Below are 24,564 nucleotides of genomic sequence, written 5' to 3'. Positions count from 1 at the left end.
TAGAGCGGAAGGTCCTTGTATGGGCCGTACGGGCTCTTCTCCCGGTAGGGTGCGCGCGCGTGACTAGAGCGAGAGAGGAAATGCACGCCCATAAACACTCTTTTAGGTGCAGATCCAATCGTCCGTGAACACTTATGTCGGTTATAGTCCGCGCCGCGCTCCACTTTATTCCTATGGTTGACGTCGAGCGACTTCAACGCTTCAGCACAGCATTCCGGGAAGGCAGCGCTGCATTTGAACCGATTTGAACGCAGAAATGACGGGAAGCTTCACAACATCGCTTCAGTCGCGTCTCAAAGTGGATTTCCATGCCACTGCTGTCACAGGACTTCACCAAATCATACCAAAGAAGTGTGTTTTTGACGGAGTGGTCCCAGCGATGAAGGTTCGGTCCTGCTTTGGAAGCAGCCGGTGAGTAAAACTGCTTCAAATGTCTGTCCTGTTGGCTGTCGTCGCGTGAGTAAACATCAGTAAACGACACGATCGCGTGCTTCGTCATTCAAATGCGCTAACGGTTACTCCATTGCTGTTCTCTGTATAACGTTACACTAGTCTGACGTGCAAAACCGTTTTGCTTGCTACTGCTAAGGTTTAGTCGCATACAATAGTCCATAAACCGAATCATGTCCTCATAAACTGCGAGTAAACACACACAAATGTTGACAGTCCACTAAATACAGTACATACCACATAGACGGACGTCCTGCTGTTGCTGTTTCTCCTGTTCAATTTATTTCTGCCTCAGATTTGATTCTGGATCATTATCTGTATTAGCTGAGATAGCCATGGGTTTCTCCACGCTTGAGGACTTCACCGCTTTGTTCGCGATCGTCATTCTTTAGCTCCGCCCACACGATACGCCTCCAGGCGCTCGGTTTTTTTCGGAAAGACTCGGTACAGCCTATATTTCTTTTATAAATATAATAAAACTAAAGACTTTTCGGAGATATGAAGGATGCAATACTACTCTATAGGTACTCAAGATTGACATGAGATTGACTGAAACTGAGTGTTTCACCCCCCCTTTAATTTCATTAAGTATTTCTAGACAATATGGTTTAAGGGCCTGTTTACACCTCGTATTAAGATGCATTTTAGTCGACTGGCTCATTACAACTGGTGTTGTAATTTGTCTCTTTTGTCCACTTTCAAACACTTCTGTCCTAATTTCTTTGAGAAGAGGGTCTATGGGTGGGCAAATGTTTGGGCGTTTTCAGATCTTTCGATTTAATGAACAAAATAAGCTCCTGCAATTTACACATGAACGCATCCGGAGACGACAGAAAAACAGAGAGCATTAGATTTTGTTTCTGTGAGTGTGTGTTAGAAATCAGGAATGTTAGAGAGAGAACATTGTGTTTGGTACAATTTTTTGTCTTCCAACCAAACTTGGGTCTCCAGCCAACAAAGTCTAAATCCTGTCTGACTAATGTGTTTCCCATAATGTTAGGCCGAGTGTCTTTTGCAGCTGTTTGAACACATTTGACAACATTTGCGTTTACGTTACAAAAGTGATCCAGTTGAATACATTATAGACTACCTCAGGAAGGGCTCAAAATGTTTTAGCCCCCATTTACACCTGTATTTAGTGTCGTCTACTTATGATCCGATCGACCAAAATGCATTTTAATACCAGGTGTAAACAGGCTTTAGCCATAACAGAACCGCCAGATATACTAGACCTCAAACACAACAAACACTCGTCTAGACTCAGCAGCAAACGCTCAGTTAACAGCTGTGCTTTTACAAAGTGCTGCTGGTGAATCATTTACTCCTCTCCCTGAAAACCGCCAGTGATCACAGAAGTATTTGAGTGTGTAGAGCAGGTGAGAGCTTCCTCTTCACTCTGAGAGGTTGAACTGTGACCTCAGTCTGATCAGTATTCAGCAGGCACTTCACTGCGGTCTGGTCTATTTGAATTGAGGATCTTCTCTTCAGTCGAGAACTAAGCGTGTCTGAAATGCTGTAATTGTGCTGTTGAACTCACTCCTCAGACCGATGTGCTCTTCCTGTAGTGTGGGAGTACCAGGCAAGGTGTACGGGGCCGTGGCGGGTGCCGTCCCAGGGGTCCGTACAGAGAGAGTGGGCGAGCGTGATGGAGAGTCCTCACAACTGTTTCCATTAATTTGGACATTCAGAAACAGCTTGTTCTTCTTCACACACCTAAGAACAACAAAAGTCAGTATGACAAAGTGAGTGAACGAGCAGCATATGGCCAGACAGATTAATCGGCTGATATATTATATATATATATATATATATATATATATATATATATATATATATATACACACACACAGACACACACTCACCTAAAGGATTATTAGGAACACCTGTTAAATTTTCTCAATGCAATTATCTAATCAACCAATCACATGGCAGTTGCTTCAATGCATTTAGGGGTGTGGTCCTGGTCAAGACAATCTCCTGAACTCAAAACTGAATGTCAGAATGGGAAAGAAAGGTGATTTAAGCAATTTTGAGTGTGGCATGGTTGTTGGTGCCAGACGGGCCGTTCTGAGTATTTCACAATCTGCTCAGTTACTGGGATTTTTACACATAACAATTTCTAGGGTTTACAACGAATGGTGTAAAAAGGAAAAAACATCCATTATGCGGCAGTCCTGTGGGCGAAAATGCCTTGTTGATGCTAGAGGTCAGAGTAGAATGGGCCGACTAATTCAAGAAGAAGTAACCACTCGTTACAACCGAGGTATGCAGCAAAGCAATTGTGAAGCCACAACATGCACAACCTTGAGGCGGATGGGCTACAACAGCAGAAGACCCCACCGGGTACCACTCATCTCCACTACAAATAGCAAAAAGAGGCTACAATTTGCACAAGCTCACCAAAATTGGACAGTTGAAGAATGGAAAAAATGTTGCCTGGTCTGATGAGTCTCGATTTGTGTTGAGACATTCAGATGGTAGAGACAGAATTTGACGTAAACAGAATGAGAACATGGATCCATCATGCCTTGTTACCACTGTACAGGCTGGTGGTGGTGGTGTAATGGTGAGGGGAATGTTTTCTTGGCACACTTTAGGCCCCTTAGTGCCAATTGGGCATCGTTTAAATGCCATGGCCTACTTGAGCATTTTTTCTGACCATGTCCATCCCTTTATGACCACCATGTACCCATCCTCTGATGTCTACTTCCAGCAGGATAATGCACCATGTCACAAAACTTGAATCATTTCAAATTGGTTTCTTGAACATGACAATGAGTTCACTGTCACTGTACAATGGTGTTCCTAATCCTTTAGGTGAGTGTGTGTGTGTGTGTATATATATATATATATATATATATATATATATATATATATATATATAATAAATAATTAATAATAATCTCTAATAAATAATAATAATCAATAAATAATCTCTATATCCCTAAATGATATTATATTATACAGTATTTATTATATTATAAACATATGTTGTTTAGAAATGGCTGTGTCTGTTTATGCTGGACACTTGCTGGCCCAGTTTCATTACTATTTAGGGTAACACTTTATTTTACATTGTCCTTGTTACATGTACTTGCCATACAAGTACCAGTAAATTATGCATAATAAGATGCAACTAACCGTCAACCAAACCCTAACCCTACCCTAACCCTATAATAACTATATGTTGTTAATTAATATTACACAGTACTTAAATATATAATTACACTGTAACAATGACACCGTAAAATAGCGTAACCCTATGTAGTAACACAACCATTTATTAAAATTTGTATAATAATTAATTAATTAGTTATATTAAACCACATTATTATAAAATTAATTAATGTAATAGTTTATAAATTAATTCATATGCAAGTATATTTTAATTCCTTTACATTTAAATTGTCTAATCATCTAATACTAAATACCTCTTTTCAGCTTCTAATATGGCTTTCCTGTAGCTCAAACAGTAGAGCGTGGCGCTAGCAACGCCAAGGTCATGGGTTCGATTCCCAGGGAAAGCAAGAACTGACAAAAATGTAAACCTTGTGTACCATAAAATGCAATGTAAGTCGCTTTGGATAAAAAGCGTCTGCCAAATGCATAAATGTAAAATGTAAATGTAATATAAGCATTCAGATCAAAAGGTTTTTAAGATCATTTAAGAGAATTTAGTCAAGTGTGTCCAAAATGTTGACATGTTGACAAAATATTGAACTCTAAATATCAGAACCAGCTGTTGAAACACCCATATTGGGCAAACACTAACAAAAATGAGTGAAACATTTTTGAAAAAAGATGTCTTTATTCCATGGTCATAATGTTGGCGCAAGTGGTCATGACTTCATCACAGATTGCCAGATTGCCAATCATTGCCATCATTGACAGATTAGTCACTGCACAGAAACATGCATTACTCATGAAAAATAATAATAACAGTAAAATAATTCTATTGATTTAACCCTGTGAAGTCTGACATGAAATAATAGCCTGCAAAAATCAAATTTCTTTTTTTATTAAATATCATATTTGATAAATTGCTTGTTGTCTCGTACAGTACAGTACAGGAGAACATGGAGCTCAAACCCTCAATTTTATCCAGAGGACCAAATGAGCAAAAATATGCAATTTGGTGCAGTTAATGATATTTATATAGCCAAAAAGATGAAAATATTGACAGCTTGTAATGTAAACCAATGAGATCTTTATAACAGTATAGGAGACTACTTACATAAAATCCATATAAATATAAGTACTCACTCTATATCTACCAATAATTTCTTAGGAAGATGATATTTAAATCTGTAGTTTTATGATAGTTTTTATTGTGAGGCAAATAAGTTTTTATTGTGGGGCAAAACGTTTAGGCAGTGGCTATTTGCACTGTGTTAATGTGAAAAAGTGAAAATAACATATTTTCTTACCGATAGATGATATTTACACCAAGTGCAAATAGTTGTAGATGCTGTTTACTAAGTGAAATAGCATAGTGATAACAGTTCGATGCAATATGTGTAAATATTGCATCAATGCAATATTGTTTTGACAGATACATACTATTTGCACCTCAGTATTGCTGTACATTAAGAAGATGCTATAATTTCAGAGAGTAAATTATTATATTTATTACAATTATTAAATGAATGCCACCTTAATGGGACAATAAAAGCCCTCCCTAAACCAACTACTAACCCTACCCAATAAATGCTTTTATTATTATTAAACATTTAGTTTGGCACTTTATTTCCACTTTTTGAACACTTCTTAATTTATTTTGAAAGTAAATGCTTTTCCAATGTGATATGGGATGGGAAAAGGGATAAGAGTGAGCTCTGCAAAAGGCGGATTCGAACCCGGGTCAATCGTGCCAAAATCAAGACCCTTAAAGGGGGGGTGAAACACTCAGTTTCAGTCAGTGTCATGTCAATCTTGAGTACCTATAGAGTAGCATTGCATCCTGCATATCTCCGAAAAGTCTTTATTTTTTTAATAATTATATAAGAAAGATGCGCTGTTCCGAGTCTTTCCGAAAAAAGCCGAGCGGGTGGGGGCGTGTCGTGTGAGCGGAGCTAAATAATGACGTGTGCAGCAGCGCGCTGTGTGTTGAGTCGAGCGTCATCCCTAACAGCGGTAAAAAAACTTTATTCAAAAAAAAAATATGGCTTTTAATCAGATACAGCCATACATCTATGATCCGGAATCAGACCCAGAGGCTGCAGTTGAACAGGAGCAGCAGCAAAAACGACTAGAGCAGGACGTCTGTATGTGGTACAAGTTATACACTAACTATATAATATGCTTAGCGGCTTGTGTTATTTACATATTTATACTTGAATTATATCGTCGTATTTTTGTCTTTGAAGGTGTACATGTGGGAAGTGCAGTTGTGCACGTGTGTTTGTGTGTTTACGCGTGGTTTGTGTAGACAATTGTAACGTTAGTAAGCGGACTGGTTTTGCACGGCAGGCTAGTGTTTACATAGATAGACACGGAATAGTAGCGCATTTGAATGAAGAAGCGCGCTTATTTAGTTCAACATATTTCCCCCCTTTGTGTATTGTTGTTTGGAGTGCTTTTACAATACACAAACATAAAGTTACACATATAGTGGCCAGCTAAACAAATGTACACGCACTACACATCGCATGCTCCATTGATCAATTAACTATACGTGATCATGTTTGGGCTACTTGATGAGCATAGGCAAAGACACAGACATTTGAAGCACTCTTACTCACAGCCTGCGGTTCTAACGTTAGGACCTTTATCGTTGGGACTGCTCCATCCTTCAGCATTAGGCGATTGGAAAAGCCGGCGTCGAGCTGGGCCTTGTTTATGAAACAGTCGGCACCGAAATGCAGCGAACAGATATAAACATTCGCGCAACTCAGTTGCTGATCCGGAAAAGCAAATTACATCCACTGTTGCCTTAACGCGGGGTTTTTGGCGAATCTGTGCAGGACTGTCTTGGTCTGGCAACCAAAAACCCACTTTTTTGGTGACATTGTTATGTGCTATGTGTAATTGTCACCTGTCCAGCATCCTACAAACCAGCGTTTTGATGGGCATAGCCTGTTGCTTTCGCTCTCTCCCTCGCTCTCTCTCACGCGCTTCCGGTAGAATTGTCCGTAAGGCCCATACAAGGGAATTCCGCCCCCACTAACGTCAATGGGGACGCATGATCTCAAAAAACTTGCCGAAACTTATGACTAACCGGAAGTAGTATTTTTGACAAAGAAATACTCCCATCAAACGTCCACCTTAACTTTTGAAACTTTGTCTATGTTTAGTATGGGATTCCAAGTCTTTAACAGTGTAAAAAGATCAGTATGCATGAAACAGCATTTCACCCCCCCTTTAAAGGTGTTCAATCAAAAAACCTCAAATGTTTTTTCAAATGGTTTTATACTATTGTAAACTTATGTTTTGTATGACAAGTTTTGTATGTTTTTTTCATTCAAAAACATCATAATAAGTAATAGGCTATTTTCTACCCTGGTTTTCAGCCTCTCTCAAGAAACGCTCCGTTTCTACGGGTGTGACACTGAAGATTTGGAAGTAAACGCCCACTGCTACGATTAGATTCGATTTGCATATTTAATGAGCTTCAGCTCCCCTGTCAGTGTATATGTGGGAACTGTTTTGAAAGCGTTTGGGGAAACGCTCACAGGGCTCGCAAAATGTCTTTCAAATGAACGCAATGATTTATCTCTCATCCACCCGCGATTGATTGGAATGGTTTTTTTTTATTACCTGGCCCACACGAACAGTGAATATAACCATGAACAACACACGCGCGTGACCTTCAAATATCAAGTCAAAAGAGTGAACAACGCACATCAAGAAAGGAATGTTATTATACTCTGGGCCTCACACCAGGGCTGGACTAGTAACCAGACATTTTCCCGCTGGGCCGTAGTACTTTGGGGCCGATAGGTTTTTTCAGCGGCCCATTGGTTTGTCTTCTGAATTGACAGGCCAAAGTGAGAGAGACCTTCCCTCCACTTTTTTCTATTTATTTATTTATTATTTAAGCGCATAGAACTGCAAAAGGGGAATATCCGCACAGCGCAGCCGCTGACGAACGTAGGCCACGAACGGCACTTTGACTTCGAATTTTGTTTTATACAATCGTGTGATATGGGAACATTACAGGTTCTGTGTTGAATCAGCTGTAAACAGCCACGAGCATGTATTCATGACGAGGTAAAGTGGAAAACGGCAATACACACAAACGTTTCACTTTAGCACAACCAGAATTTACATTGTAGCTACTAACAGCGAATAAATATGGTGTTTTGGAAGAAACGTATTTATTAAAATTGTTGCTATTATTACTTAAATTAATATTGCAGAATATAAATCACTTTTTATAGAGGCTGTTTTCATATTCTACAGGTGGTGTTTACAATTTTTTTTTATTACAAATATAATAGTTTATTATATATGTTTTATATATTTAGAAACCATATAGCCATATAATGAGGAGCATTAGGGGGTAGTTCAAGGGGTAGTTCAACCCAAAAATGTGATAGTTTTTTCACCCTAATGTCATTCCAAACCTAAATTAATTTATTTCGGTGTAACATAAAATAAAATAATTTGAGTCTGTTTTTTTTTGTTCATAAAATATTCAGATGGTAGCCTAACCAAAATGGCTTTGTTGCCAACATTTTTCAAAACATCTTTTGTGTTTCACGGAAGTCATACAGGTTTGGAACGACACGAGAGTGAGTAAATGATGACAGCATTTAAAAGCAGTAAATTTACTTTACTGCATCTTATCTCAAAATAATCAGTGCTTTACTGTCAAGTGCATTTCTGTGTGACAAAAAAAGCAATATGCAATCTGCATTTGCAGCAAATTCGACAATATCCATCATTGTTTGTAATTGTCCTAGTTTTATTTATTTACTCCAATTTTAGGACCCAACCCCAGCAAAAACATTCACGGGGAACTCATGGGCCGGATGGGCTGGGTTTGCCAGGGCCGAATTTTAGCCCCAGTCCAGCACTGCCCCACTTTACTCATTGTACCACTGAAGACTTTGAACTATGTGCATTTTTTAAATCTTGTTTGGCCCAACCAGGCATTGTTAAGTGGAAACAGTGTGAATAGCACTTGCAAATAAGGCACACTATTTGCACTTGGTGTGAATAGACACTCTGAAACTCTTAAAGGACTCCACTCCACTCCACACTCCACTTTTTTTGAAAATAGGCTCATTTTCCAAGTCCCTTAGAGTTATACAGTTGAGTTTTACAGTTTTTGAATCCATTCAGCCGATCTCTGTATCTGGCTGTACCACTTTTAGCGTAGCTTAGCATACATCATTGAATCATATCAGTCCATTAGCATCGGTCTCAAAAATGACCAAAGACTACTTTTTCAAAGATATTATTTTTCCTATTTAAAACGTGACTATTCTGAAGTTACATTGTGTACTAAGACCAACAGAAAATTAAAAGTTCAGACTTTTATACAGATATAGATATGACATATTTTCTCATTCCTGAGAAAGAATTATGAAACTTTGCGGTCGTACCATGGGTTTAGCGGCGCAATGATATTACGCAGCGCCTGAAAGTAGTCCTCAGATAGGTAACTTCCAATGCGACTCGTACTAAGTTTGTGTCGTTGCAGATAATACAGAGTTGCAGCTGGCAAATTATGTAGTGGATTTACTGTGCAATTAGCCATGGTTCTGTGTGTTGTAAAGAGCTGTGATAGTCGAAGGTGTACACAACCATCATGTTTCACAGAATACCAACGATAAACAAGGAACGAAAGAATCAGTGGTTGACTGCTCTGAACCATAGAGATTAAAACACCGGGAGATTCAAACAAGAAACTGCAGGATATGGTCATACAGGGCAAAGTGTATCATCCCCCATGGCTGTAAGTATAACATCATTTAATTTTTTTGTTAGCTTGAACGACCAGATTTAAAAGCACTGTTGTTGTCTTTAGCTAACGTTACCTGTGAATGCAATCACTTAGCGTGGGCAGGGGCGTGGGACTGGGGGGATAAAGGGTACTGAGTAACCAGGGCCCGAGGCAGGGGGGGGGGGGGGGGCCTTAGAAGTCAGTTTTCTATACATACACATACATGGTACGGGGGCCCAGCAAGATGGTTTGTACCCAGGGCCCAAAATTTGGTGCTACGCCCCTGAGCGTGGGGGTTTGCACGGCCATTTGGTTTATACAGTATACAACGTTAGTAGTTTTGTTGTAGAGTTGTGGTGAGGTAGTGTATAGTTTGATTAAAATAGAATGTGGAATTGTCTGTATTGTTTATCTACACAGTTTTTTATGGTACAAAATACTACGACTTTAGTATGTGATGTTACATTGTGTGCCGAGGCTTCGGAGTGTGTCTCCTGCATTGAAAATTATTTTAGCGGATGCCAAAAAAAGTTTGTCCCGTCAAAGCCTAATTTGATCAGTTATTGTGATTTATGAGTGATGGATGACAGGGCGCATGTTAGTTGAGTGACAGAGACAAAGTGCAGAGCGCACGCACTCTCTCTGACTTCGCCTTAGCATATTTCATTCACATATTACGTTAACAGTTAGTCAAAATCAAAAGGTCGGAAGACTGAATCCATGTCGGACCATTTTTTCCTTGAATTTTGACTCTTCTCTGACTCACCAGTTTGAATCTGCGCTCCTCGTCCCTTTTGCCCGAGTCTGTTTAGCCACACTTTCTCTTTCACATTTCAAAATCCCGTCTTCAGTGTAACTGTTATTCCGGTTCAAATAGATCCGGTTCGGGATCTGCACCAAAGTAAATATATTCTGAATTGTCGCTCACAAACGTCTCCATGGTTACAAGGCATGCTCTCTGTGCAAGCAGATTGTCACGCTGGTTATGTTGATGGAAGTTTACCTATTTTCAGGCGCTGTGTAATATCATTGCACCGCTGCACCCATGACGGCCGCAAAGTTCCTACGCAGGAATGAGAAAGTAGTTCCTAGCTATAACGGTCTAAAAAAATAGATACATTTCATTTTTCATTAGTCTTAGTACACGATGTAACTATAGAAGTGTCGAGTTTTAAATAGGAAAAATTTTGAAAGTCTTTGGTCATTTTTTGAGCACTGATGCTAACGGACTGATATGATTCAAAGATGTATGCTAAGCTACGCTAAAAGTGGTACCGCCAGATACAGAGATCGGCTGAATGGATTTAAAAACTTTAAAACTCAACCGTATAACTCTAAGGGACTTGGAAAATGAGCCTATTTTCAAAAAATAGTGTTCCTTGATGATTGAGAGATGTACAAACAAGCATTCCTTAAAGCTACACTGTGTGATATTTCCCCCATCTATCGGTGAAAAGGTATATGACCATCCAGCGAATATTAGTTTCTGTTCCTCTCAATTCTGATTTCGTTTTAACTCCTACGGTGGCTGATTTAGTCCAAGATTACGAAAGGCGAAGCTTGAATTTACAGGTATGTCCCTTTTTGGCTAATGTACTTTCAAGATGGAGGGGCAACATTCGAACCCCTCACCCGTATGTATTTTCAATGGCATATTATAAACTTATGAGAATACTTTATTACTTGAAAGAAGTAAATATGCATTAAAGAACACATATATTTTTGAAATAACTAAGTACTTTTAGCTAAGAATAAACTAAAAAAGTTACAGAGTGTAGCTTTAAAAGCCTGATGTATCATATTTGATGCTCACATTTTAACATGATTTTTTTCTAATAATGATGTATGATAATAATCAAGTATACCAAAGTTTAGATCATGTTGATTGAAATGTGAGCATCAAATATATGATACAGTAGGATTTATAGTGTTAAATACTTTTACAAAGTACACTTGATGTCCCTATTTGTAGTATGTCAGTGTTTGTACTCTGGTTAATTTTCTCATGACCTACTTGTTTGTGGGCGTGTCTTCGATGCGGTGGCCGAGCTGACTCTCGTGGCTCTTGCTGCGGGTCATCGAGATGTTGGGTAGGAGGTGCAAAACTTTGCGGGAGGGAGGAGGAGGGGTGCAAGGAGGCTTGAGGCGGTGTCTCCTCCGTGAGGGCGGGGTTATGGGCGGGGTCGAGGTGTGTCCGGTGAGTCTGACAGGACGGGAGGTGTAATAAGGGCTGGGATCGGTCAGACTCTCCGCGTAACCGTGGTAGATGTGAGCCTCGCCTGCTGACAGGATGTAGCGGGGATATGGGCAGGTGGTGAGGGGCGTGGAGGGTGTGTTTGGGGGTCGGGCCAGAGGGGACGGGCTGTGGGGTCGCAGGGAACCTCCTAGTAATGGAATCTGGTCTGCTGTAGTCAAACCGCCACTGTCCCGCCTCATGGGCTCGGAGAACCAACAGCCGCTGTCCTCTTTAAACTCCCCTGAAGGTAATAAAATTACAGTCATTTCAGAGGAAATCTACTATTCAGATAAGGGCTACATGATATGTTGAAATAAAAATCAATATTTCGACATGGCTTAGAGCATTTTTGAAATCTCAGAATGAATGAATGAAATAAATATATGCATTAACAACTCAACCACACACATACAGCCCATGATACAGTGCCTGTATAGAGTGATTCATTCTTAGAAATTAATTAGAGCTATTTAAAGAAACTGTATGTAAGAAATGTATTTCAATTAATCATAAAATGGCCCTGATATGCCACTGCAAACCCTAATGTTGTCTTTACTTAAACAAATTAAGTAATCTTGACTTAATATTACTAGTTTAGTCCAGAAACTCAAAAATATAAGTTAGTATAACTTATTAACCTACAAAATACATAAACTTAAAATTTGAAGTTGAATGAACTTAAAATCATAATTAATTAAAATAGCTCAATCTGGGCTTGCTTTGATGTGATGCCATGCAAGGAGTTCTGTCTGGCAAAAAGAACCAATTCACTGATTGGAGGACATTTACAAAAGGCTGTCCTTTTCACCTCGTTGCTTGTTGCTGATTCCAATTAAGATCAATCTTAACCCTTAAATGCATACCTCGGGTCGTTAGCGACCCGAGACGTCATTCACTACCCTGCTCCTCATTAATTTTTTTAAGTTAGACATCAACCTTCTTAGTATTCCTCAATCAATCCATTTTAAACAATATAACAAGAAAAAAATAATTATAATTGAATGCCTGTTTTTTCACTAGTTTTTTGACAAAATTGTATAGGGTCGCTAACGACCCGAGGTGTGTACGATTGTACGTATATATTTTTTGCACAATGATAAATTAATCTATAATGACGAAATAGGGCGCAATTCACCTCTATTCCACAAGGTGGCAATGTCTGATACACAATGATGAAGTGACGTTTCACTCATAGTTACCTCTGACAGAAAACGAAACAATAATAATTATAATATGCAAAACTTGTAATGGCTCAGTGATTTACTGCAGAGAGCAAGTACTAAACAATCAAATATTAGTGTCGCTGTCTCTTGATGATGGATGTGCTCAAGAAGCTGTCAGTGATCAAAATATAGATTTTGAAGACTTTGAAAATGAGTTTGGAGAATATGCTCGAGATCGCGAATATGAGGCAGATGCTGAATATACTGGTAAACGAACTCTGACGAGGGGAGATGATGATGGTATCAAACATCTGCTCAAAATGAATCCTTACAAGCTCCAAAAGGTAACGTTTTATTATATATATATATAGAATAAGGTTTTATTTTATTCTTCTGCAAGTGTTACTCTAACATCAGGAGTTTTATATATTATCACGACAGGTAGAGGTTATGTTAAATGTTACATATAGATCCGGGTCGCTAACGACCTGAATATGTAAGAATGTTTGGCGAAACAGTCATGCATTTAAGGGTTAAAATCGATAAATAAAAATGTGTAAGTTACTAAACATAATAATAACATGTGAACTACCTTATAACTAACCAGACTGACTTTATTTCTGTTTTAATGAAAATAATAGTTTCACCCTTGACTGTTTAATATTAGTGTTTCTCTGGCTGCTTTGTGTTCGTGAGACACATTTGTGAAGGAACAAAAAGTCAAGAGAAAATATCATCAAGACACGTTGTTTATTCATTGATGATGATAACATCATCCATGATCTCATGCAGAGTATAATGCTCTGGTTGTCTAAGCAGTTATTAATAGTTTTGAAAGATTAATAAAAATAGCCATGAGATTTTTCTCTCATGTAGTAATTGACCAATTTATTATTTATATATTTTTTGTGCACAACATGTTTAAATCTATGGCATTAGTTAGACATACACAGACATCAAGAATCCGAGTATGAATCTCTACAATGGTGACAATTAAAAATAAATAAATAAATAAATAATCTGATAAACAGATAAACTCTGTTTTTAACTCATAAAACAAGCTACAAAAATATCAGAACAAAACAGCAAAAGTAAATAGTAAGAATCAAAGAAAATGTGTCACAATTCAGATGCATAATTTAGTCATGCTGCAATGCATGTTGAAGTTTTGATTGGTTGTACCCAGCATGTTGTACTGAACTTCTGGTGTACCCAGTTTGGTGAACTTAAATATTTAAGTACAGTAAACGTGAGCACCAAGTTAAGTGAACTTAAATTTACAAGTTTTGGGAGACACCATTACTCAATTGAATTGAGGGAACGTGTTTACTCAAATCAATTGAATTCAATCAACTTATTAGGGTTTTCAGTGTAGACATTAAGAAATCATGTTCATTTCAAATACTTATATCACTGACAACAGTAGTCCGGCCAGGATATTGTCATTTAAAAGTTGTTGTTGCAGCCCTCAACTGATGTTGATGTTGTCATGTTGTGTTTTGGCCTGAAGCTCCACCCTCCACCTATCTACCAATCACAAAGTCAGTAGTGTTTGGGCATCCGGGTTGCCAGATCTGCTCTAGTTACCAAAGCTGCAGCTACAAACGTTCCTGCTGATCCTGCAGCCTATCTTGCAACCTCGAGTCAGGGGGAGGGGGAGAGGGGATAGTGATTGCAGTACCAGTTTTGGCCACAATCTTACATACACTTCCTTTAAGTAATTTTGTAAACATTCCTCTATTTTTCATATTTTAGTATTAAGTATATTATAATCAAAATAACTTCGCCTCCCTCTTGCAACTCTCTTCTTTGTTCTGTTGGCGTTTACTGGCATGAGGCCGACCAATAGCAAATCACAACCATCCAATCGATTCCTGTCGGGAATTTCTAGATGGACAAAATCAAGTCCTGCCCAACAATTTTTCTTGTGCAAGTAGACACTTTATTTGAATAAATGTCACAATAGATATTAAGCGGAGTTGGGGGACGGAGCCAATGATTTTGTCTGAGCTATCAATAAATAAAATAAAAAATAATAATAACAGAATTCATAATATTCTAATTTTATTTGTCTTATCTTATTTTAGTGTAGAATGAGAAATGCTGTTTGTTGTTAGGATGACAAAAGGCTGTTCTGCCTCAGCAGTCTAAATGCGCTCGTCAATGTCAAAATGATCAAGAGGGCCAATCAAATCAAAGAAGGTGGGTCTTACTGTCACAACACAACAAGAGTTTGTGGAAAGATGTAAGAATATGTATTAGGCAACTGTTTTACGATAGAAATGTTCAGCAACCAACAGTAATATCCTATGATCCAAACCACTTGTCGCTTTTTTATTACATTTTGCGGTTTTGAATTGAAAATATGCTATCATGATTGTTCATGCAATTCATAACTGAATGTGATGAGACAAGACAAGCTTCTATTTTCGACATATTAGACATACGAATGAATAAAAGTGATTCTGTGCACATTTTAAATAAAACATTTTTATATGAATATATAATATAAAATACTTTTAATTGATTACTTCATTAAACTTATAATGTGTTTTACAATTCTTATTTATATATTCCCTTAAATCCCTTTTAATCCTTTAATTATTTAACCCCCCGGAGTCATGTGGAGTACTTTTATGATGGATGGATGGATGGATGGATGGATGGATGGATGGATGGATGGATGTGCTTTTTTGAGCTCCAAACTCAATGTACCCGATCACTGCCATTATAAAGTTTTGAAGTGTCAGGATATTTATTAACATAACTCTGATTTTTTTTCATTAGAAAGAAGAAAGTCATATACACCTAGGATGGCTTGAGGGTGAAATCATGGGTGAAATCATGGGGTCATTTTCAATTTAAAGTGAACTTAAATGAATCTCAGGGAAAGATCACCCACCTGACTCAGAGGCACTCTTCAAACAGTTGAGGGCCGCACACAGCCTGGTGCACTCCACTGAACTTGAGCCCAGCCGTCTCATGGTTTCCTTCACCTGACTGCCGGGCATCTGCAGCAGAGCATCCAATGACAGCTTTACGTTCACTACCTGAAGAGAGCGTGAGGGAGAGAATGACAGTGAGTCCTATCTGCAATGTGAAGAAAAACACTCTTAAAGCAATCAGCAAAATGCTGACATGATCCTAACGGACAGATGGTTATTCAACAGGTGATTCAGGGTCACATACACCACGCACTCGCAGTTTATTCTCCTGTGGATAAAGCTCTCCGCCTCTTCAAACTCCCAGGAAACATGACCCCTTAGACTAATTAATGCCTAATTTGTAACCTGTGTGATTGATTTGAAGTGAGAGACTCCTGAGAATTGACTGATATTAATATCATATTAGCCCAGAATTACTCACACAATCATAATGTAAAAGTTTGATAAATCTCACAAACCAAATTTTTTTTTTTTTTTTTTTGGTTTACTGGCCTGTTGGATGTACTATAGGAACGATAGGAACTGACCTGTTGATATGTATGTGACATACAGTATCATACTGCACATATGCAACTGGCCTCGATGAGCAGGTGGGGAAATAGGAAAAGAGGAGAGTTCACTCATATTTGTGTGTGTGTGTGTGTGTGTGTGTGTGTGTGAGTGTGAGTGTGAGTGTGAGTGTGAGTGTGAGTGTGAGTGTGAGTGTGAGTGTGAGTGTGAGTGTGAGTGTGTGAGAGAGAGAGAGAGAGAGAGAGAGAGAGAGAGAAGAGAGAGAGAGAGAGAGAGAGAGAGAGAGAGAGAGAGAGAGAGAGAGAGAGAGAGAGAGAGAGAGAGAGAGAGAGAGAGAGAGAGAGAGAGAGAGAGAGAGAGAGAGAGAGAGAGAGAGAGAGAGAGAGAGAGACTGACTCAGCATGTTGGGTAATTAGAGTTGGTGTATCTTGGGTCTGCTGGGAAAGTGGCTGTAGCCAAACTGCCAAAACACAGCAGATTTTCTAATTCCTCAGCTTTACTCAAAGATATTGAACTACAAATCATTAAAACACACACACACACACACACACACACACACACACACACACACACACACACACAAAATGTCCTTGCTCATATATTTTATCAGTGCCCTGATTAAGTTTTTAAGTAGCTTTTTTAAAACAAAGGCGTAGCTTGATGATGCCTTGAGCTTTTATTATGCTGCAGACGGCCTCTTCTTCGGCTCATGTGTATGTGGGGAAACGCAGTGCTGTTTTATCATATTAGATCAATTTGAGTGTGTTTAAAGTTATGTTATAATGCTAGTCTATGCTTTTCCTCTGAGGCTACAATGAGACACTTCTTGCACACTGCAGTGAGCTAGATCAATATTAGGCATGGTAAAACATGGTATTAGATCAAGAAAACAAGATTTAAACAATAACACTAACTGTGTTGAGCTATATAACAATGATTAGTTTCCTGCCGATGAATGCATCCAAACAGTTGCTCACCGGTTTAATAAAACACATATTAAAACGTCTTTGGTGTTTCCATGGGTAACGCGGATATGATGTCACGGATAGGCGATACACGGACACGGTCTGTGTTTAAAATAGCTTATTTCTCTGGATTTAAACATTCTTGGAAACATTTGGGATACTGCAAGTACACAAGTAAAAATAAATAAATAAATAAATAAATATATATATATATATATTTGTTTGTTTTTGTTTTTGTTTTTGTGCCTTTAATGAAAATATATAAAGACAAATTGACAGTACATTTATACAGTTATAAAGCATATAAACTATGTGAATAAAAAAAAACAATAATTTACAAATCTCATAAACTTATATTTTATTCACAATAGAATATAGATAACATATCAAATGTTGAAAGTGAGACATTTTGAAATGTCATGCCAAATATTGGTTCATTTTGGATTTCATTCCAAAAAAGTTGGTACAGGTAGCAATAAGAGGCCGGAAAAGTTAAATTTACAAATAAGGAACAGCTGGAGGACCAATTTGCAACTTATTAGGTCAACTGGCAACATGATTGGGTATAATCTGGAACAATCTCTGTGCGTAAGGTTCAAGGCCGGAAAACCATACTGGATGCCCATGATCTTTGGGCCCTTAGACGGTACTGCATCACATACAGGAATGCTACTGTAATGGAAATCACAACATGGGCTCAGGAATACTTCCAGAAAAACATTGTTGGTGAACACAATCCACTGTGGCATTTGCCGTTGTCACCCAAAACTCTATAGGTCTAAAAAGAAGCCATGTCTAAACATGATCTAGAAGCGCATGCATTTTCTCTGGGCCAAGGCTCATTTAAAATGGTAAAAAAAAACTGTTCTGTGGTCAGACGAATCAAAATTTGAAATGTTCTTTTTGGAAAACTGGGACGCCATGTCATCCAGACTAAAGAGAACAAGGACAACAAGTTGTTATTAGCACTCAGTTCAGAAGCCTGCATCTCTGATGGTATGAGGTTGCATGAGTGCATGTGGCTTGGCAGCTTACAAATCTGGAAAGGCACCATCAATGCTGAAATGTATATCCAAGTTTTAGAACAACATATGCTCCCATCCGGTTATCGTCTCTTTCAGGGAAGACTTTGCCTTTTCCGAAAAGATAATGCCAGACCACATACTGCATCAATCACAGCATCATGGCTGCGGATCCGGGTACTGAAATGGCCAGCCTGCAGTCCAGGTCCTTACACCCATAGAAAACATTTGGCGCATCATAAAGAGGAAGATGCGACAAAGAAGACCTAAGACAGTTGAGCAACTAAAAGCCTGTATGATACAAGAATGGGACAACATTCCTATTCCTAAACTTGAGCAACTTGTCTCCTCAATCCCTAGACATTTGCAGACTGTTATAAAAAGAAGAGGGGATGTGGCCTTGTCCCAACTTTTTTGAGATGTGTTGATGCCATGACATTTTTAATCAACTTATATTTCCTTAAAATTATACATAACAGAATATAGCGGAAATAATGTTCATGGATGCGATTATTAACATTACTGTAGTATGAAGCAGAGCAGAAACGAGTGTTGTGGAGCTGAGCAAGGTCGCTGGAGCGATTGTTAATAAGCGGGACTTTTATTATGCCACAGTCGTCAGTACCATTTCCACTTTTCCAGTCATGAGTGTGAGATAACGCAGCTCTGTTTATCATATTAGATACTATTTGAGTGTGTTGAAAATTATGTTATGAAGTTACTCTGTGTGTTAGCTTGGCAGCTGCTATGAAACTTGTTGCACACTGCAGTAAAGGTAAAGCATTTCTGCCAAATAAAACCGTAAACCGAGAGTAACTCTGATATGACACAATTGACAGGCAATTGACTCCCTCAGACGTCCCGGTTCATTGGTTAAAATAGCAATTTTCTAACGATTTAAAATAGTTGGAAACATGTGGTATATTGTAAGTACTCAATTAAACAAAATATATAACACTGGCTTAGTGTTTTTTGGATATTTTACAGAAAAAATGTTTACATAGTGCACCTTGAACATTAAAGGAAGTGTATGTAAGATTGTGGCCCTCTCCCCTCCCCCCAGACTCAAGGTTGCCAGATAGGCTGTAGGATCCAGCAGAAACGTTTGTAGCTGCAGCTGTGGTAACTAGAGAAGATCTGGCAACGCAGATGCCGAAACACTACTGACTTTGTGATTGGTAGATAGGTGGAGGGTGGAGCTTCAGGCCAAAACACAACATGACAACATCAACATCAGTTGAGGGCTGCAACAACAACTTTTAAATGACAATATCCTGGCCAGACTACTGTTGTCAGTGATATAAATATTTTAGATTAATATGATTTTTTAAGGTGGTGGTTCTGTGGTGTTTTTCTTGGCTGTGTTTATGGGGCGCAGTATAACATGTCTTCTTTTTTTTAACGCTGTATTTTTCTTATATTTGACCTTTATTCCACACCGTGTCTCCACTGTCCTTTGAACGGCTCGTTTGCTTCCTGCTTCTATGAAGCCCATCCATCCCTACAAAAAACGCAGTGGTCTTTGATTGGCTGAAGTGCCAAGCACAGGTTGCCCGGAAACGCCACACCCCTTACGCCTGTTTCACACCGCAAGCGTGAGCAGCGTGTGAGCAGCACTTCAGCGTAACCACATCATGACTGCAGCTGCAGACGCGCGAGATTATTCACACTGGAAGCGTTGGTGCAGCGTCACAGCAGCGGCTCCCACAATGATAGAGCCTATACCTGTCTGAGTATTAAATACTAAACTAAAATAAATTATTATATTTTCTGGCTAGTTTACTTTACTTTTTATAATACTTTCACCCAAACTGAATCATTAAAACAAGTTTAAATGGGTAAATCTTCTACAGCTGATTTTTATTCTTTGTTTTCTTTAATGACATACTCCAGTTATTGTTAAAACACACCACATGTGCTTCTTGTGTGCATTTTGAGCGCTTTTGTGATATTATATTTATTTTGTCCATCAAAAGTGTGCTTTCGCTTTACCGACTGCTGCAGACCGAGAGCCTTTACCTGTCTGAATATTAAATAGGGCCTACTAAACTAAACGAAAGTTTGTTATATTTTCTGGCTAGTTTACTTAATTTTTTATAATCATAACCATACTTTCACCCAAAATGAATAATCAAAACAAGTTTAAATTGCTAAAGTCTTCCACAGATATTTTTTATTCTTCGTTTTCTTCTCTGACATACTCCAGTTATTGTTCAAATACACTACACGTGCTTCCTGTGTGCATTTTAAGCACTTTTTCTGTGAAATGATATTTATTTTGTCCTTTAAAAGTGTACTTTCGCTTTAATTGAGCGTCAGGAGCGTCAGCAGCGCAGCAAAAATAGGCTCGCAGCCGAAACCCCCGCTTCACTGCTGCTCACGCGACGCTCCTGCTTGACGCTCACGTGCTGCTCCTACTCCCGGTGTGAATGCACTCATTGATTAACATGGGCGCCGAAAAAAATACGCGATGCTCACGCTTGCGGTGTGAAACGGCCGTTACCATTATGGGCAGAAGTCACATCTGGAGTGCAAATAATGGCGTCAATATTTCCATACCAATTTGAGCCCGAATCAGACCCAGATAGCGGGAAAGGAGGTCAAGCAGAACCTCTGAATGATGAGCCTTTGAGCAAATCCAGTATTGAACTCGTGAAGATTCTTTCAGCTGTCTTCCGTGAAATGTGCAGCAGCACAGATGGCTAAATTTGCATTGTAATCAGGAACTGAAATAAACACAAATTGAAACCATTGCTCCCGAAGTCCAGCATCCCGAGGAAGGCCGATCACAGAAGTCGTGCACTTGGGGTGAAAATAACTTTGTTTCGATGGCATGTCTGCAACACTCTAGCTTACAGCAACAGCTCTCTTTTTTATAATGACTGTGACGTGGCATCGTCCACTTTGTTGCATGTTCGCGGGGGCAGTGTTTATGTTAATAGCAAGGGTTTATGATGTCACACTGTAATTTTGCAGATACTGCGTATGCTCAAGAAGCAACATTACACACTAACTAAAGTTTAAAAAGTGACATCGCATACAACCACCCCTTTAATGTCTAGTGACATATCAGGGCCATTTTATGATTAAATGAAATACATTTCTTACATACAGTTCCTTTAACTGAGAATAATAAATGCTGTGTTTTTTCCTTCTTAGTTCATATTAGCTAAAGTAGTTGCCTAATGTTAACTAAATGAAACCTTATTGTAAAGTGTTACCTTTAATTAAAAAAAATATTATTCACTTTTGGTGTGAAATATTATCCGGACAAATATGACCATTGATTGGCTTTGTGAGAGTGACCTTGTTACAATCTTAAATTGTATTTTTAAGTGTCACATTACCAAAGTCCTGAATATTTACAGGCAAACCATTAAACACAACCATTATGAATTTAGCTGAAAAGATACTTGAAATCTTCCATCCTCTTCAAAACACACACACACACACACACACACACACACACACACACACACACACACACACACACACACACACACACACACACACACACACACACACACACACACACACACACACACACACACACACACACACACACACACACACACACGTTACCTCAATGAGCTCAGCTCTGACGTTGATGGTGCGTAACCAGTCCTCTAGCCGTGGGTAGCTGTTCAGGGCCGGCGGCCTTTCTGTGTCTGGCACCTTCTGCTTACACTGCAGCTGTTTACAGATGTACTTCATGAGCTTGACCTGCAGGGGGCAGCAGAGCACAAAGCGAATGAGGGAGGGGCCGTCAGAGTAGGGGCGGAGCTTAAGATAGGCCTTTATTGCCTCTGCGGGTTTCATATTCAACCAAAGGACAATTTCACAAACAGCTGTGTGAACTCAGATTTTTGATGACAAATGTTACATGAGCATGATGGACATCACATAAGACACCAAGACATGCCATAAAATCAATTTAAATGTAATGACAGGCCCTATTGACGTGGGTGCGAAATCTCAAAGAATGCGTGTTCTGTCAGGATGGAAGGTACGTCAATTAATCAAAGTCACAGATAAGTCCAAATCAGCACTAATCCACAGCTTTGCATCACTGCGGTGTCTCTCATCAGCCAGATTTCAGCATCAGTCGCACCTGCAGGTCTGATAAATAACACGGCATCAGAGCGCCTGCAGTTTCAAATCTGACTGGATTTTCTCTCCCTCTCTCTTTTTTGTGCTCCCCTTCAGCAAACAGGGCTGTCAGCTATAAATAACTGTTATTATATGGAAGGGAGCTGCAGCCCTCCTCATGGGGGCGACTGCACTGCTGGCATGGCAACCGAGTGTCATCGGAACACTGCTCTGACGGTGGGAGCGTTCTGACATCACAGCTCCACGAGACGCAGAGTTCACACGGAGGCTAAAACGGCAGTCTGTCTCGAACACGGCCGCCGCCGCCTGCTCCCATTTGCCCATGCCGCAGAACACACCGATACTGCAGGATTTTTCCCCATTCCAGCCTGTGAGGATTATAGGGATGTATGAGACTAGTCAACTAAACGATACTGTTGCTACTAAAGTCGACATTGGAAATACTAGTCATTTATATATTTTTGTCTTTTTTGCACTTGTATGTTTTGCTTTATATTTTTTACAAAGGATATGTTCAAATTACCCTCAGGTCCTACTCGCCCCACTCTACACAGGACTCTGCAGGCTAGTCAAATTCTTCCACACCAAACTCGCTCATCCATGTCTTTATGGACCTTGCATTGTACACTTCTGCGGAGTTATGTTGGAACAGGAAGAGGCCATTCCCGATCTGTTCCCACAAAGTTGGGAGCATGAAATTGTCCAAAATGTCTTGGTGTGCTGAAGAGTTCCTTTCTCCGGAACTTAGCAGCAAAGCCTAACCCCTGAAAAACTACCCCACAACACATTCCCCCCACCAGTGCAGTCAGGCAAGTACCATTCTCCTGGCAACTGCCAAATCCAGACTGGAAGTGAAAGTGCCCTTTTAGATCGCACTACAGTGCCCCTGTGAACACGATTTCCACCAAACTCCGAGAGCGATTTGAATTCACTGAGCTCCTGAGAGTGACCCATTCTTTCACAAATGTTTGTAGAAGCATCTGTATGTCTATCTGTTTGATTATATACACCTGCGGCCAAGGAAGTGATTTGAACACCTGAATTCAGTGATTTGGAAGGGTGTCCAAATACTTTTAGCAATAAAGTGTACATACTGTATGTCTCGGTATATACTGTATACAAACACACACGCACTCACACGTATATATATAACTAATACTAATTAAATACTAATACCAATTTAAAAAAAATAAAAAAGTATATATACTTATTTTACAGGAGTGGGATTTGACTATATGATTCATAGATACTATTAAGTAGACAAGTAGACTATTTCATGTGGATTGATTATACAGACAGATGTTTTTTACTTCTTCTGGGGGTTTCTTAGACTAGTCGGTTACAAAATTTCTGTTTAAGCGTTATGGAAATTTCTCTAAGCGCACATTCCTAGTAAGGATCGCTCTGGATAATAAACGCAGTGGAGAACGCTCCCAAATCTTGCACAAACAAACTGCACTGGCTAACGCAGGAGGAATTTTCCAGCTCGGTGCAGAATGCTGACCCACCTCAAATTCACCGATGCACTCAGAAAAACCACACCTATTCCCTCAATCTGCCTGCATACAGCTTCCTGGATGGGCCGCACAGACACCTCAGCAGAACAGAAGCGCTGATGACGCAGTGAGACAGAAAGAAGGGAAGGGGGGAAAATAGTGAGAGAGAGAGAGAGAGAGAGAGAGAGAGAGAGAGAGAGAGAGAGAGAGAGAGAGAGAGAGAGAGAGAGAGAGAGAGAGAGAGAGAGAGAGAGAGAGAGAGGGGGCTCACCTGCTGTGACAGTTCAGGTAAGCGGCTCACTGACGCACAGAGGCCCGTTACCATGAGGCCGACGGCCATAAAACGAGTCATCCTTTCACACTTCCCCCTCCACCACCCCCCATCCCACTGCTGCCGCCTGCAATCACTGCTTTAATGAGAACAGCACGCTTATGCATGCATTAAACAGACACACTTAATCCCTCTATAATCATTACCAGATGCACCAACAAATGCATATAGAATATATAAATTGATCCCTGCATAATCAAATTGATTACTTGCCTATATGTTCAAACTGACCTGCATACTTATATACTCCACTGATCCCAAAATCATATTCAAATGGAATGTTATACATTTAATTTGCTCCCTCACACACCATTTGTTCAAACTGATCCACACATCCCAAAACTCATCTTTGTATTATATTTAAAATGATCCCCACTGATCCTTGCATACTCAAACTTATCCCTTTCACTTAATCACTATACTCAAACTGATCCTTATATATGTTA

General features: G+C 39.3%; 1 protein-coding gene across 2 annotated transcripts in view; it reads right to left on the bottom strand.

The window, feature by feature from the left end:
- Positions 1-24,564, bottom strand: part of ksr1a (kinase suppressor of ras 1a) — a 63,209-nt gene that overhangs the window by 15,044 nt on the left and 23,601 nt on the right. For both annotated transcript variants that reach the window (XM_067432609.1, XM_067432610.1), the window contains exons 2-5: positions 21,764-21,904; positions 15,642-15,789; positions 11,355-11,817; positions 1,988-2,163 (exon numbers count right to left, since the gene is read on the bottom strand). In XM_067432609.1, coding sequence (XP_067288710.1) covers positions 1,988-2,163; positions 11,355-11,817; positions 15,642-15,789; positions 21,764-21,904 — 928 coding nt within the window. The remainder of the gene's footprint in view (positions 1-1,987; positions 2,164-11,354; positions 11,818-15,641; positions 15,790-21,763; positions 21,905-24,564) is intronic.

Source organism: Pseudorasbora parva, chromosome 23, assembly GCF_024679245.1.
Source record: "Pseudorasbora parva isolate DD20220531a chromosome 23, ASM2467924v1, whole genome shotgun sequence".
Classification (NCBI taxonomy): Eukaryota; Metazoa; Chordata; class Actinopteri; order Cypriniformes; family Gobionidae; genus Pseudorasbora; species Pseudorasbora parva.
This window is presented reverse-complemented; position numbering and strand designations above follow the sequence as displayed.